Source organism: Leopardus geoffroyi, chromosome C1 (genome assembly GCF_018350155.1).
Source record: "Leopardus geoffroyi isolate Oge1 chromosome C1, O.geoffroyi_Oge1_pat1.0, whole genome shotgun sequence".
Taxonomy (NCBI): domain Eukaryota; kingdom Metazoa; phylum Chordata; class Mammalia; order Carnivora; family Felidae; genus Leopardus; species Leopardus geoffroyi.
The window spans coordinates 76,135,093-76,150,360 of NC_059328.1; the positions used below are offsets into that span (position 1 = coordinate 76,135,093).

At 39.9% G+C, this 15,268-nt stretch overlaps 2 protein-coding genes across 4 annotated transcripts in view; both read left to right on the forward strand.

The window, feature by feature from the left end:
• The window catches only part of LRRC8D (leucine rich repeat containing 8 VRAC subunit D), a 124,508-nt gene that overhangs the window by 99,262 nt on the left and 9,978 nt on the right, over positions 1–15,268 (forward strand). The window lies entirely within an intron of this gene.
• Positions 7,750–8,944, forward strand: LOC123598204 (NADH dehydrogenase [ubiquinone] 1 alpha subcomplex subunit 5). The gene has a single exon (XM_045478198.1). The coding sequence runs from the start codon at positions 7,797–7,799 to the stop codon at positions 8,145–8,147; it is 351 nt and encodes a 116-aa protein (XP_045334154.1). The 5' UTR covers positions 7,750–7,796; the 3' UTR covers positions 8,148–8,944.

Sequence of the window (15,268 nt, forward strand, 5' to 3'; positions counted from 1 at the left end):
GTACACAGAGCTGTTCACTCACAGGTCTGTGTGTGGTGTTTTCTTTTCAAAGTGAGAGGAGTTGTGGAACTCTTTTTTTCTTTCAACGTTCCCCACAAAGGACCCTTTAAAGTTTTACAACTGGGTAAGTAATATAGTGGATAGCGAGATTAATGTTTACCGACTTACTGAAGAGAAAAAGCAAACAATATATATCCAAACTCGGTTAAAGAATTTCTGTAGAACTATGAATTCTGTAATCTCTTTACCTTAACTTAGTCAGAACAGCATGTTGCATCCTTGAGCTGAAGCTTCTTGTAGAAATGGGTTTACTGCACTATCTTTTAACTTTATGTTCCAGGTAACAAACAGCCATATAAAAACATCTCTGTTCTTTCGCACCCTGTTATTTTTAACTTCCAACTCCCCACTCCTTTCCCATCCTAAAAAGTACACCCTTCCATCAAACCTGCTTGCCTTTCTTTTATTGTCCCAGCCTTTTGTTTTTCTTCCCAGCCCACGTTCCAGAAGCAAACATTCCCATTCCCACTAATATCCTTACACTCAGTGAGCTGGACGTCTTTGCCAACAGTGCTTGGGCTCAGGTCTCAAGTGACCTTGACTGCCGACCCACCAGTCACTCTTTACTCCTTAACATCCTTGACTTGCCCCCTTGGGCTTCCAGAACACAGTTCTCTTTCTCTTTCTCTGACCCCCTTCTCCTCCTTCATGGAATCCTTTTCTCCCACCTGTTCCCTAAATGGTAGTGATCCCCAGGATTCTTTGATCTTTTTCTCCATTTGTACTCCCCTTGCGTCCTCTCATCTTTCATATACTGATTAGTCATAAATGAATAATTCCATCCTGGATCCTTCCCCTGAGATTTAAGTCAAGTGACTTCTAGTAATCTCTACTTAGTGTATTACACCAGTCCTAGCTATTCAAGCTGAAAAACTAAATTTACCTGGAAGTCACCTCAACTTAGTATGTCTTTCACACTCCCTTCCCCCCTTCCAGTCTTTCCTACCTCAAGTCCTACTTCCATACTCTGGGCAGAATTCTTTCTAAATCAGGGCAGTGATCTCATCGCCCTCCTCCTCGTTCAGGCCCTTCAGGGGTTCCTTACTGCCCTTTTAATAATTTGGATCTGACAGTGTCATGCTTTCCCTGAACCCTACTTTTGGGAAAGCCTCCACTCTTCCGTGTTCTGGGAAACCACAAAGAAGTACTCACAAATGAGTCCATCCAAATCTTTCTGTTTCTGGACCCTCGTATTTAAGAGGCGTTTTGGAGTAGTTTGAAATTTTATTAATTATGGTACCAGTTAAACTGCTGTAACAGCTGCATCTTAAATAGAATGGCTCCGTCCAGATGCGAGCAGCCTGCGGCTGGCGCACAGCTCTGCTGTGCCTTACCCATGGCTTCTAAGGTTGTGCCTGCTTCCCTTTTCCAGCCAGCAGGAAAAAGGAAAAAGGAAGGCTGAATCAAGTAGCCTTGTCTTTATGGAGCTTACCAGGAAGTGAACGGGCACCTCTCACATTCTGTTTCCCCAGCTCAGTTACATGGCCATACCCGGTTGCAAATAAGACTAGAAAATATGATCTGTACCTGAACAGTACATGTGGCTCAACTGAGTGGTGACGGTAGCAGGTGTCTGTTACCAAAAAGTAGGAAGGGAGAATGGTTTCTGGAGGATAGTCCGTTGTCTCTACCACAGGAACAAAGAACTATGTCGATTAAAAGTCAAACTGTGGGGGAAGGGAGTCAAACTGGGAGAAAATGAGTGTTTGGGATTTTTTTCCCCCCATCTGGATCTACTCTGGAAGATGTAGCAGTTGCCATATGTAGGTAATAATGGGATTCAACACCTCTTACTTTTTTCCTTCCCTTTCCAGAAGGTGTGCCATCCATGGTTAAGAGCATAAACATGGAAAGGGCAGTTTATAGCTCTTATCCTCAACTAATGGATTTGTGGTAAAAATTGGTGACACCAGACACATAAGCATACACAGCATGGAACTTCCCTCCAGGCTTTTTGTCTCGGCACTTATATTTTCACACTCGGTACAACTCCAGGTAGCCTTTCATCACCATCTACAGAGCGTTTTCTGAAAGATAATATTGATATATTCTCTTCCTAAGAGAAATTATCATTCATCCTGCCCTCCTGTATTCTTCACTGTCAAATGACTAAACAAACATCATCCATCAATGTGTTGCATAATTTGGGTCAGTTTCTCAGCTGGTGTGGTGTGGCACACTAATAGCACATTTACATACGTGTTTGCCAAAATACGGATGCTCTCAGCCCACTGCTTCATATAGGACAAATATTCTGTACATTCTCTGCACATTTCCTAATGGATAGGAGATACTGTTTAGATGGTTTATATCTATTTCATCTTTGTAAACATTGTAGATTTCTTGCTGGAAAATAATTATAATACGCAACATACTACCATGATAGAAGGTCAGTCCCCATTCCTAAAGTTGTAAAGACTGTCTTGACATACCAACTACTTTCAATCAACTGCTATAGGATGAAATATTTAAGATACGATGTGTCTACAGATTATTTGCCTAACGAAAATCTGGACTCGTGTTTATACATCAGCCTCGCATAACAGCCTCAGATATTTCTAACTCAGGTGGCCTGTAAAGGTGACAACTCACGGTTTTCCTGAGGTAGTCCCAGTTATACCTTCTCCTGGCATCCTCTTGTGTTTAGCATTTGTCATTCAAACATTTTCCATTTCAGAAAGCAAACTATATTTTCACTTTCATTGCATAGTACTGATCTCAGCTCTGACAGGTTTCTTAACAGCCATACACTTACTTTGTTGCCGTTTTAGATCAGGATGTGTTAGGACCGTTGACCCTAAATAATTCTAGGCAGAATGGTGGTAGTGGTTCATGCTTCCTGTTTTCCAGTATACATACTTAAAGTAAGCATGGGCAGATCTTTAAGCTCTGGGAGGTCAAGGACTGTATGTGTCTTGCTCTAGTATATACATATTCTCAGCACCTATCACATTACTTAAGCCAAGTATTTGTTGATAACATGTAGTGATGGGAGCTTGAGGGCTTAATGACAACAAAGGTTTCCTGAAGTCTGTGATAGGCCAGGTAAATTAACTTCAACTACAAATCCTTAATACTTTCACACAACATACAGTGCTTGATGCTGAGTCAATGAGCGATTGAACAGCCATCCTCCATTTTAGCATTAGCAGGCCTCTACCTAATGATATTGGTCCATCAAGACACTACACATTATTGTAGTTCTAAAGTGTCGCATGTAAAATTAGATAAATGAGCAAATTGTTTCTTGGTTATAATGATCTGTTTTTACTGGGGTTTGGCTCTTATGAGGAAGATTGGAAAATAACATTTAATCATTCCAAAAATTATCACACCTCAGATGGGTAAATTCTATCACTTGGAAGATTTTAGACCTTAATTTACATCAAATATCTTATATATACTTTAGTCTGCAGTTCCCAATCTGTGCCAGGAATGGGTACCAGATGGTTGAATATCCGCTCATTTGGGTGGAGCCCGAAGCCCACGGCCTTGATTGTGTTTACCCTCTTCAGTTTACCCAAGGGCGTGCAAAAATGTCCTTTTCTCTGTGGGCCATGACATGAATCGATTGAGGAACACTGTTTATGATCTCTACAATTAAAACAGCAGATGCTTCAATAAATACGTTGGTACTTGAGTATGTAACACTTTTTTTCAGAAATGTTATCTTGAGCCATTTTTTCAGAGTTGAATAGATGTCATGCTTTTTTCAGAAAGTAAATACCCCAAATTTTTTAAGTTCCGTAATTTCATGTAATCTTTAAAGAAGCAACTCATCTAAGATAAGTAGCAGTGTACTAAATTAAAAAGTATGCTTGTTTATACTTAAGGTAACTGTACATATAGTTAAGGTCATTCATTGTACCTTCCCAATACGAAAAGTTTCAGGACTTTTTACAAACTATGGGCTATTCAATTGTGATTTGGCTTTACAGCTTCACTAATTATTTATAACTAGGGGGAATGTTATAAATTATATCATCATGATTGTGGCTTTCTATGAAAACTCCACTAATTCATCATAATTTGGGAAAAGGAAAAGACCATTAATTCCATACACACCATAGCAAGTGAAGGGCTACCAGTTAAGTATCCTATCAGATCTGCTTTTCTAGACATGATTTGTAATTTTTACAAGAGCTACACAAATAGATGTTAAGCACTTAGAAATAAGATTAAGTAAATTGAATCTGAATAAAACATTGTTTTATCAAACCCTTTGAAATAGGACAAAAGTTATATTCAGCCAAGTTTACCAGTTTATCACTAATTCTGAAATAAAGTTTTATATTTATTACTTTAGAAGGCTGACCTTTGGGAGAATTTTTTTTGTTAAACCTAATAAGATGGTTTTGAATGTCAATAATGAATTCCACTGTAATAGAGATTGTCAAAGGTCATTAATGATTCTTAAGAGTTTTGATAGTTTTTTTTTAATGTTTATTTATTATTTTTGAGAGAGAGAGAGAGAGAGCTCATGAACAAAGCAGGGGCAGAGAGAGAGTGACAGAGGATCCAAAGCGGGCTCTGCTCTGACAGCAGAGAGCCAGATGCAGGGCTCAAACTCACGAACCATGAGATCATGTCCTGAGCCGAAGTCGGACACTCAACCAACTGAACTACTTAGGCGCCCCAGGAATTTTGATAGTTTTTAACCTTTACGGTATTTGATTTACACCTTTATTATTATCTTGAAGTCCCCTCCTTCTTATCTTGGGTTGTTGTTGATTTTTTTCCCCCTATTCTCTTTTTTCTTCATTTGTTTTTTTCTTCTCCCTCAAATCATGGTCCTTTTTTCTCTCAGGGCTTTCTTCAGGGGCTCCAACCTTCCTTAATTTTTTTCTGGACATCTAGAGCCAGGTTTGGAGAGTGGTGTGTGTGGGAACATTCAGTTAGCATGCCTACTGTGTGCTCAAGATTATACTGGATGTTTTGTCTCTCTTGCCACAGTGGTATTTTATCCCCACTTCATTGAAAAAGAAAATGAAGGCCCAGGTTTACACCACTAATGATGGGTGAGACATTAATTGTGTGTCTGTTTTACAGATGAAGCAGTGAGAGGTAGAGTTGGGATGAAAACTCAGGCAGGCTACCTCCTGAAGCCACATTCTTCTCCATTATGCTTACCACCTTACAGGAATTGAAATTTTTTTTTTAATTATTAGTTCAGTAAAAAGAGATTCTAGATTATTTGTGCATAAATTATGCCATTTGAATATTTTTGTACAGGTTTAAAGTATTTGGTTGTGTTCTCATACTGTTTCACCTTATATCTTTGCCCCATCTTCACAGCCATTGCACTCCCTGGCTATTGTTTACTTATGAGATATAAACTCATTTTAATATTAACCTAAAGAAAACAGTACAGAATGAAACTCTGCTGCCTTTCTGTATCTCCTGTGAAAGGTCTAATGAAGGTATTTGTTGGGGGGGGGGGGGGTGTTTGTTTTTTAGAGACGGAAGGAGAGCGCACACATGTGTGTGAGTTGGGGAGGGGCAGAGGGAGAGAGAGAATCTTAAGCAGACTCCACCCTCCGCGCAGAGCCCAACATGGGCTCAAGGGCTTGGGCGCAAGCCCAAGGTGTGGGCTTGATCCCACACCTCTGAGATCATGACCAGAGCTGACATCAAGAGTTGGACGCTTGGGATAGGGCACCTGGGTGGCTCAGCTGGTTGAGCATCCGACTTCAGCTCAAGTCATGATCTCATGATCTACTCCACCCCCACTCATGCTCGTGCTCGCTCTCTCTCTCTCTCTCTCTCTCTCCTTCAAAAATAAATAAAAACATTTAAAAATTTTTTTTTAAGAGTTGGACACTCAGGGTGCCTGGGTGGCTCAGTTGGTTGAGCAGCCGACTTCAGCTCAGGTCATGATCTCACAGCTCATGAGTTTGAGCCCTGCGTCAGGCTCTGTGCTGACAGCTCGGAGATTGGAGCCTGCTTCGGATCTGTGTCTCACTCTCTCTCTGCCCCTAACCCATTCGCATTCTGTCTCTGTCTCTCTCAAAAGTAAATAAACATTAAAATTTTTAAAAATTAAAAAAAAAAAAGAGTTGGACGCTCAACTGACTGAGCCACCCAGGTGCCCCTGTTTGTTTTTTTTTACTAGTTCTTATTTTAGTTTATTACAGAAAACAGGTTTTATTAGCACAAAAAATCACAAGCTTTGACTATAGGATTCTTACAGTATTATATGCTGGCTTTCTCTTGATTATATTGCATACAGTGTTGTAGAGTGCAGTGCATTATATGTATGTGTTCTCTAAATATAGATGAAGGCAGAACTACTTTTGGTTTTGAAATTGTGCTTCAACCCAGAAGTACAGTAAAAACATAGTTCCCAATCATCTGTATGTTGATAGCACTAAAGCAGTGTTTTTCAAACATTGCTTATAGATTTCATGCCCTAGCATGTGAGGGCTTATATTTCTTTTCACTTATATATAATCTGCTTACTTTTAAAAAGGATTTGGAAAAAAAAAAAAAAAGAAATAAAGGATTCTGGAAGATGCGTGCAGGGGAAAAAGAAGATTTGAAGGGTTTAGGAAAACATGAAATCCTGTAAATGGATCTAAAAGAACAAGCATATGAAACAATGAAGTAGAGAATTGAAAGAAATCTGGGGGTCATCCCTGACATCTTTCTCTCCTTTGCCTTCCTCACCCAGTCCATTAAGTCCGATTGTTACTTCTTCAGCTTGTTGGCTCATAAGTCATCCAGGCTACCGTCTCTGCCCCTTGTCCACCCACAGTCCAGTCTTCACCGTCATCTGTTGCCCAGAGTAATCAGTAGCTGCTCTCCTAATCTCACGTCTTCCATCACTAGCCTTTCCCTGTGGCCCACAGCAATCTTTGAAAAGACACAATCCCGATTTTCACCCACCTCCCATCTCCAGCTCAGAACACATCAGTGGCTCCCTGCTGCCCTTAGTTTGATAACATCAGAAACTTCCCTATGGCTTACTGCAGGCTGCCTGCTGGCTGCCGACACCTCAGTTCCTCAGAGGCTCTTTCCTCATCTGGCCTAGCACCCCCGCACTCTGTCCACACCTGGCTGCACTCAGGACTTCTTCCTTGACCTTGCCAGCTGGAGGAAAAGCCCCTATTATCCACCTTCATGATGCCATGCAAGCAGGGGAAGGTCAGGATCTTCTGTTATCTGACACTGGGGAGCTGTCTTTAAGGAAAAGAACACAGAATTAGAGATGGAAAAGTAGGTGCAGGACCTTGAAAGGGGCCTGTTAAAGCAAGGGGTCACAAAGCTTACTCTTCTCTCCCCGCAGGGCAAATCTGCCTGTCTGGTCCTCTGCTGGGTAGCTCCTCTCGGTTGACCATTTTGTATCTTCAATTCCATGAATAGTTGTCTCTCCTACACTGTGCGCTCTATGAGAAAGGAAATCTGTCCGGATGTGCTCACCAGAGTTTCTCCAGGAACTTACATCATGTTAGCGCTTGAGTACACAGACCTCTTTCATGGATGGAGGGATGAGGAAGTGAATACGTAAACAAAGAATCAGGCCAAGGGTTAATGGTTATAACGCCTATATAAAATTTAGCTGAATTTCTTGGAAGCCACAGCTAAGTGGAGAACATCTGGATTCCATTGCTTTTACATGGGCACATCATGAAAGATAAACTTCTCTTATTACCTAGTAGTAAAGAATGTTTATAGGGTCCTTTATCCAAAATGCCTTATTCGAGAGGGCTGCGCGTCCCGGGTCTGTCGGCACGGTCATGGCGGGTTTGCTGAAGAAGACCACGGGCCTTGTGGGATTGGCTGTGTGTGAGAGTCCACACGAGAGGCTAAGAATACTGTACACAAAGATTCTTGATGTTCTTGAGCAAATTCCTAAAAATGCAGCATATAGAAAGTATACAGAACAGATTACAAACGAAAAGTTGAGTATGGTTAAAGCGGAACCAGATGTTAAGAAATTAGAAGACCAACTTCAGGGTGGCCAACTGGAAGAGGTGATTCTTCAGGCTGAAAATGAACTAAGTCTGGCAAGAAAAATGATACAGTGGAAACCATGGGAGCCTTTAGTGGAAGAGCCTCCTGCCAACCAATGGAAATGGCCAATATAATCATCATTAAATGACTAGCATGTTGATGGGAAACTGATGTAATTAAATGTTCCTTATTATTAATATCTAAAATCAAGACAACTAATTCAGAACGTATTTAGGAGACTTGTTAAAATTGATGACTGTGCTAATAGGGATTTGTGAATCCATACTTGATATGTAAAGCATTCACTTAAATTATTTCAAAGATTTTTTTTTGTTTTGTTTTGTTTTTAAAAAAACAGAGGTTGTGGAAAGATTGGAAAGTTAATTGGAAAAGTTCTTATAGATTTTCAATGCAGAAGCCATAGTTGAAATGTGAAGTATTTTTAGGCATGTCTTCAACACATCATTTAATGGTTTTTATCCTGCAAAAAATAGGAAAGATACTTAATTAGTATTGTTGTTTAGACAAATGTTATAAATCACTGAAGTGAAGTAGTAAAAGTAAAAACCATCAAATTGTAGTTGTACAGTTGAGGAAACTGATTTGGTATTTGAAAGAAAGACTTATTTATAGTCATTGTAAAAATGTTTCCTTTTGTCTCATTTAAAGAAGTTAGCTTTCTGTTCCTTAGCCTTTTGTTTTCTTGATCAACCAAAGTACATCAAGGTAGAGATAGAATTTATGTAAAAGAAGAGACATGGAGAATTCCTAAAGTTTATCTGACTTATGAACAGGCTTATATTCAGAACACCTTTGTGTCACATGGGTTGTAACTTCAAAGTAAAATCACTAGGTGGTTTTCACTAAGTTTCTAATATGAGTGCAGCTGGGTATCAAACCGAAAATAAATGCTATTGAAGGAAAAAAAAAATGCCTTATTCCACACGGTGAATAACAGCAGCAGCTCTCACTGAGCACTTACCGTGTGCTAGGTACTTATTCAGCACTTTGACGTGTATTCTGACTGAAGTGTTTCTTGACTCCGGCAAACTGCGCACACAGTTAGATATGGGCAGAACATCTGCATCCAGTACATGGTCAGAAGGGCAGAAAACCTCAGGAGGACAGGGAGAAGGACAGTCAGGTTTTGGCAGCTTCATTGTCTCAGGGAGTCTGTCTGCCTCTCTCAGGCCCATTCCCGCGTGGCCTTTATATCACCTAGCTTTGTGCTAAAATGGTGCCTGTTTGCTTCTGTCCCAAAGTTCACACTGGCTTATCACCTGCCCTCCGTCAAGAATCAGACCTTGGTCTTATCTCCTGGTGAGGGCGTGCCCAAACCTACCTTTGTCTTCTTGTTTTTCTGCAGAATGTTTAATCATGAGCCAAACTGCATGGTCTATCAAAACGAGAATAACCCGTTGAAAAGAGTTGTATAGTGTTGTCCATTTGGACTTTGAAGAACTCCTGTCAAAGCTGATTATGTTGACTTCGGCATGATTATATGTCACTGTCATTAACAGTTATTTGGCTCATAGGTTCGGTGCCTTCTGTGCCCACTCCTAGAATGCTGTTATAGGTCACCAGGATTCCGTCTTTTATTAAATTTTTTCCCGTGTCATGCCTGGGGACATGCAGGTAAAAGAAATTCTCCTCTTTAGGTTAGGACTTCAGATGCAAGCGGAGGAAGAAAAGGAGAGAGACAGATGAAACTTACAGTTCAGCCGCGATCATGAGCAACAATTGTCTAACTCTGTGTTCATTTTTAGTCCTGATGGCTGGGGTCTCCTAATAAACTGCCAAGTAGCCTTTTAATAGTGTAGCTATACCTGAGTATCTGTTACTAACTTTGAGAAGTTCTCTCAGGCTTAGTAAGATGAGCACTAGGCAAGGTACTCAGGTGCTTTCTAGCAGTCGTGACTAAATCAGGAATAAGGACTGGTAGGCTCCCAGCTGTCTATATCCAGAGCAGATGTCCGTGGGTTTGTGGTGAGAAGGGCTTTCTGTCCTAAAGGTAACTGGAACAGAATGTGGCAAGACTTCCCAGGACCATGGAAAGGTACTAAGAGGATCAGGGAACTCCTTGATAGTTCACTCTCCTTCAGTCAGTCCCAGGAATGTGCCAGTCATAACTCTGGAGAGGCAATATTAAAGGTGAGTAAACTTAAAAAGAAAATGGTCAGGGGTACCTAGGTGGCTCAGTCAGTTAAGCATCTGATTTCGGCTTAGATCATGCTCTCACGGTTCATGGGTTCAAGACCCACATTGGGCTCAAGACTCGCATCGGGCTCTGTGCTGACACAACTCAGAGCCTGAAGCCTGCTTCAGACTCTGTGTCTCCCTCTGTCTCTGCCCCTCTGCTGCTTGCACTCTGTCTCCCTCTCTCTCAAAATAAATAAACATTAAAAAATGAAAATTAAAAAAAAGAAAAAAGGAAATGGTCAGTTTGGGCTAAGATGACTATCTTACAGGTGGGAAGAATTTAGAAATGCAAACAGAACTCCCCTCAGAAATCCCACTGGCTGCCTCACAAACTGGATGAAGTTAGTATTAAAAGCATTTGACCCAACACTTGTCGTTGAGTGGGATGGCTTTCTGTGGAGCCTTTATTGAGGTCCATTAGCTGTCGGCTCTCTTTTTAGGGGCTAATCAAGCCATTACCATACCTCTTTCTCTGTTGGTGTTTCCTCTCAGCTGCTTTTTCAGTAAGGACAGCTACTAATTTTTCCTTACTTTTATTTCCCTTTTTATCCCCAGCACCTATACCTAGCATATAGATACCTTGTGTATATTTGTTGAATGAAATGAAGTTTCTAGTAGAGGGTACACTAAGCGAGGTATGTAGGTACTAAAGGATTTGTGAAATTCTGGTGGCCTGAGTCCCTGGTCAAGCAATGCTAGTGATAAATTGTGAAAGAAACTCTGATGTTGCCTAAAATGAAGTGTGGGAACCTTTGATTTCAAGATTCTTTTGTTCCACAAATAAGATCTCATTTTCTAGCTTTAAAACATGGGCCATGACTTTTATTATTAAGAGCTAGAAGAAAAAGCAAGAAAATACACAACAGTGTATTGGCACATTTTTTGTTAATTCCTAAGATATTTTGCCTTGGGTCTACCAAAATGTATTTAGAGTTATATTCCTTACCTTTTTTTTTTTTTTTTTTTTTTTTTAAATTTTTTTTTTTTTTTCAACGTTTTATTTATTTTTGGGACAGAGAGAGACTGAGCATGAACCGGGGAGGGGCAGAGAGAGAGGGAGACACAGAATCGGAAACAGGCTCCAGGCTCTGAGCCATCAGCCCAGAGCCTGACGCGGGGCTCGAACTCCCGGACCGCGAGATCGTGACCTGGCTGAAGTCGGACGCTTAACCGACTGCGCCACCCAGGCGCCCCTATATTCCTTACCTTTGAAGTAGATTTTCTCTGTGAATAGCAGTACTGTAGAGAGAAACTCCAAATAAGTACTAAAATATACTTTTGTGTAAGTTTGTATTTGTAGCTCAGAAGTTCTGAATTTTCTAAAGTCGTCTTCTTTCAGGTGTTAAATGGATTTATTAAAAGTCTTTGGAGATTAGCAAAATGGGTGAATTTTGCCCCATGTGAAATTTGATTTTAGTAAGTTTTATATGGCAAGAGGTTTGTAAAATCAAGGGATGGGGTCCCTAAACATTTTTTTTCTTTCAATTATTTTTGAGGTATCTAGACCAAAGTCGTGTTAGGAGAAAACTCTTTTTTTAATTCTTTTCTTAAAAATTTCTCTCTCCCGGGGTGCCTGGGTGGCTTAGTTAAGCATCCGACTTCAGCTCAGCTCGGGATCTCAAGGTCCGTGAGTTCGAGCCCCGTGTTGGGCTGTGTGCTGACAGATCAGAGCCTGGAGCCTGCTTAGGATTCTGTGTCCCGCCCCCCTCTCTTTCTGCCCCTCCCGCACTTGTGCTCTGTCTCACTCTGCCTCTCAAAAATAAATGTTTTTAAAAAAAAATTTTTTTTTTTTTTTTAATTTCTCTCTCTCTGTCTCTCTCTGTCTCTCTTTTTTGAGAGTGTGCACAAGCCGGGAAGGGGCAGAAGGAGAAAGAATCTTAAACAGGCTCCATGCTCAGCCCAACATGGGGCTTGATCTGAGCCAAAATCAAGAGTCAGGCGCGCTCAACCCACTAAGCCACCCAGGTGCCCCTAAAGATTTTATTTTTAAGTAATTGCTACACCCAACATGGGGCTCGAATTCACAACCCCAAAATCAAGGATCCCATGCTCTACCAACTGAACCAGCCAGGCACCCCAAAAGAAAACTATTTTTAAAAGAAAACTTCTTATCATAATCTTTTAAGAGGAAGTAACAATAAGTAAGTTGTATTTATATATGGAATTACATCAGCTATAGAATGTCTTGCGTAATTATAATACCAAACCCTTAATATTTGTTAATACCATGTAACATCTGTAACAGTTAATACTTACATAATACCAGGGATACAGAGCTCTGAAAAAACTAAAACATTCTTACTCTCTTGTTATGCATCTGAACCATTTATTTTCTTTAATCATATGAATTTTTGATGTCTGAATTGGGTGTGGCATGCGTGTGCATGCGTGTATACATACACTTCTGTGTTTACATGCACACTGGATATTGAGGAAGGGTTACTTGTAGTGATGATAGTTTATTCCCTCTTTATGAACTTTAATTTGTTCTGCTTTGAGTTATTTCACTGAAGGATTTGAGAATTTGATCCTCAACAGTCTGAGTGTTCTCCCATTTGCCCAGTTTGGCCAAGAAAACTGACTGGGTTTTCATAGAACACAGTAGAAAGAAAATGAAAATTAGTATCTGATTGGACAGGAAACTCCTTCCTCTGTGAAAAATATATATATTAGGTTAATTGAGCTCTTATGCTTCTTCCTACTCTACACTCTACATTAAATAACATTTGAGAACCATTTGTATTCCTTTTAATAGGGGTATTGAAGGCCTCCTCCTGGTGCAAATGGGATTAATTTTTAAAGTTTTAAATTAGGTGACCTTTTTTTTTTTCTGTTTTGATGCTGGGATTTTGCTGTATGTTAATAATAATCCCATTAATGTAAGTTTTCCAATAGACCCTAAGTTACCCATATTTATACTGGTAATAAACATGAACAAAAAGCAACATTTGAATCCCGCTGTCTTTGGCATCAAAGTTACGCTCTTTCTAGTATAATTTGCCACTGCCTAATACAAGTAATTTCCATTGTAGGGCACCTGACTGGCACGGTCGGTGAAGCATGTGACTCTTGATCTCAGGGCTGTAAGTTTGAGCCCCACGTTGGGTGTAGGGATTACTTAGAAATAAAATCTTAAGAAAAAATAAGTAATTTTAATTGAAATGTTTTTGAAAGAAGTGAAATTGAGTACAAAGTTGTATTGTCATTTATTTCAGGATTATTTCTTTGTACATAGTGCTATATGCTTATTCAAAATTCAAGAAATTTACCTGATTATCTTCACTTAAAGACTAATTAAAATGGACTTGCTTTTCCCCTTTGTGATCCTTCTTCTGCACTCAGATTCAGCAGACATCTTTGGGGCTTCCTTTGTGTCAGGCCCTAAAAACTGAGTTGTTTCCAATACATGCCCCTAAGAGATAGGTATTGTTGCCAAGATTTAATAGATGAGGCATGGATGCTCAGTGAGGATAAGGAAAGTCCTAAAGACTTTTCTCCAGAACCAGTTCAATGTAATCAAATGGAATAGCAATCATTTTAGAACATATTTGAACCTAGAATGCAGCCTAGCTTGAATACCTACAGTTAGGCTACAACCCTATCTACTTTCACTATCCTGTTTCTGTTGAAAGGCAGTTGAGGCAGTAAAATAAACAAAGATTGAGGTCTGGCTTCTCAATTTTAACAGCTCTACTGAGATATAATTCATACACCATATCATTCACCCAGTTAAGTATACAGTTCAGTGTTAGTATATTCACAGGGTTGTCCAATCATCATAGCTAATAATTTTTGAACCTGGCTATTGGTCATTGGTTTATTCCATTATTCTTGGTCATACTTTCAGGTAAGAAAATAGAATCGTGTATTGGAAAAGAATTTAGACTGAATCTTTTCTGATTCGTCTTTGTTCAGCCAAAGTCCATTAACTTCCCTCTTTCACTTCTAGTACAAGAGCTTTCTCAATTTCCATGAGAAATGTGTGCTTACAGGAATGTTAAGCTGATTTTCACATGTACCATAAACAGAGAACCCTTGGAATGTGAAATCCTCATCCTCGTAGTAATGTAATTCTTTAAGTCCTTTACAAGACATATTATAAAGGAGAGCCCAAAGAATGTACTTACTTGCTAAATGTGCCTTCCTTGGGTTAAAAAAAATATCTGCTGATAACCATGTATACCCATTCTTTATTTTAAAATTTATTTATTTATTTTGAGAGATAGAGAGTGCACACGAGGTGAGGAGGGGCAGAGAGGATGAGAGAGAATCCCAGGTGGGCTCTGTCAGCACAGAGCGCAATGCGGGGCTCAGTCTCATGAACCTTGAGACCATGACCTGAGCCAAAATCAAGAGTCAGATGCTTAAGTGACTGAGCCACCCAGACACCCCTGTGTATATCCATTTTGAGTCTTGATTTACTAAAGAGATCAAAGATACAGAAGTTATGTACCGATCTTCTCTCTCATTGACTTGACTTTCACATGAGAAAGTCCTTGAAGATCATCATGTACTTAATACGCTATATTATATGAGTATGTATTTCATATACTTTGTGTGCACTCGTGTATATGAAAAGCAACTTCTGTTTTCAAAGTGCTAACTGCGTTCTGGGGCAGTTAATGGTTGAAACACTCCCTGGGAGGTAGGAAGTTTTTACTAAGTTTTTGATGGGTAAAATAGGATAACAGATGCATTTATTGAAGCCCTGTGCTTGAGATAAGAGCTATCAAGAGGCTGACATTGCAGGAAAGTACTGGTTTCCTGCCCTATGGTCCAGGCACTTCCTTAAGACTGCATTTAAACCATCCATGCCTTGGTTTGTTTCTATCTCGTGACTTACCCGTAAAATGTGATATCTGTACAGGAGCATACTAGAGTAATAATGGGATAACATTAGAATTATTTGTAGTTACTTTGTAGTTTCTGTAACAGATAATTCCCAATATCTCCACACCTTTGCACTGTTTCTTCTGTCAAAATTATATTTCCTCCCCTCCCCACCACTTCATGATGGTCCGCCTCCTTCTGATCTCAAGTTGGAAACCACCTCTCT

What these genes read in the sequence shown, in the direction of transcription:
- LOC123598204 (XM_045478198.1), top strand. Translation starts at nt 7,797, where the DNA reads ATGGCGGGTTTGCTGAAGAAGACCACGGGCCTTGTGGGATTGGCTGTG.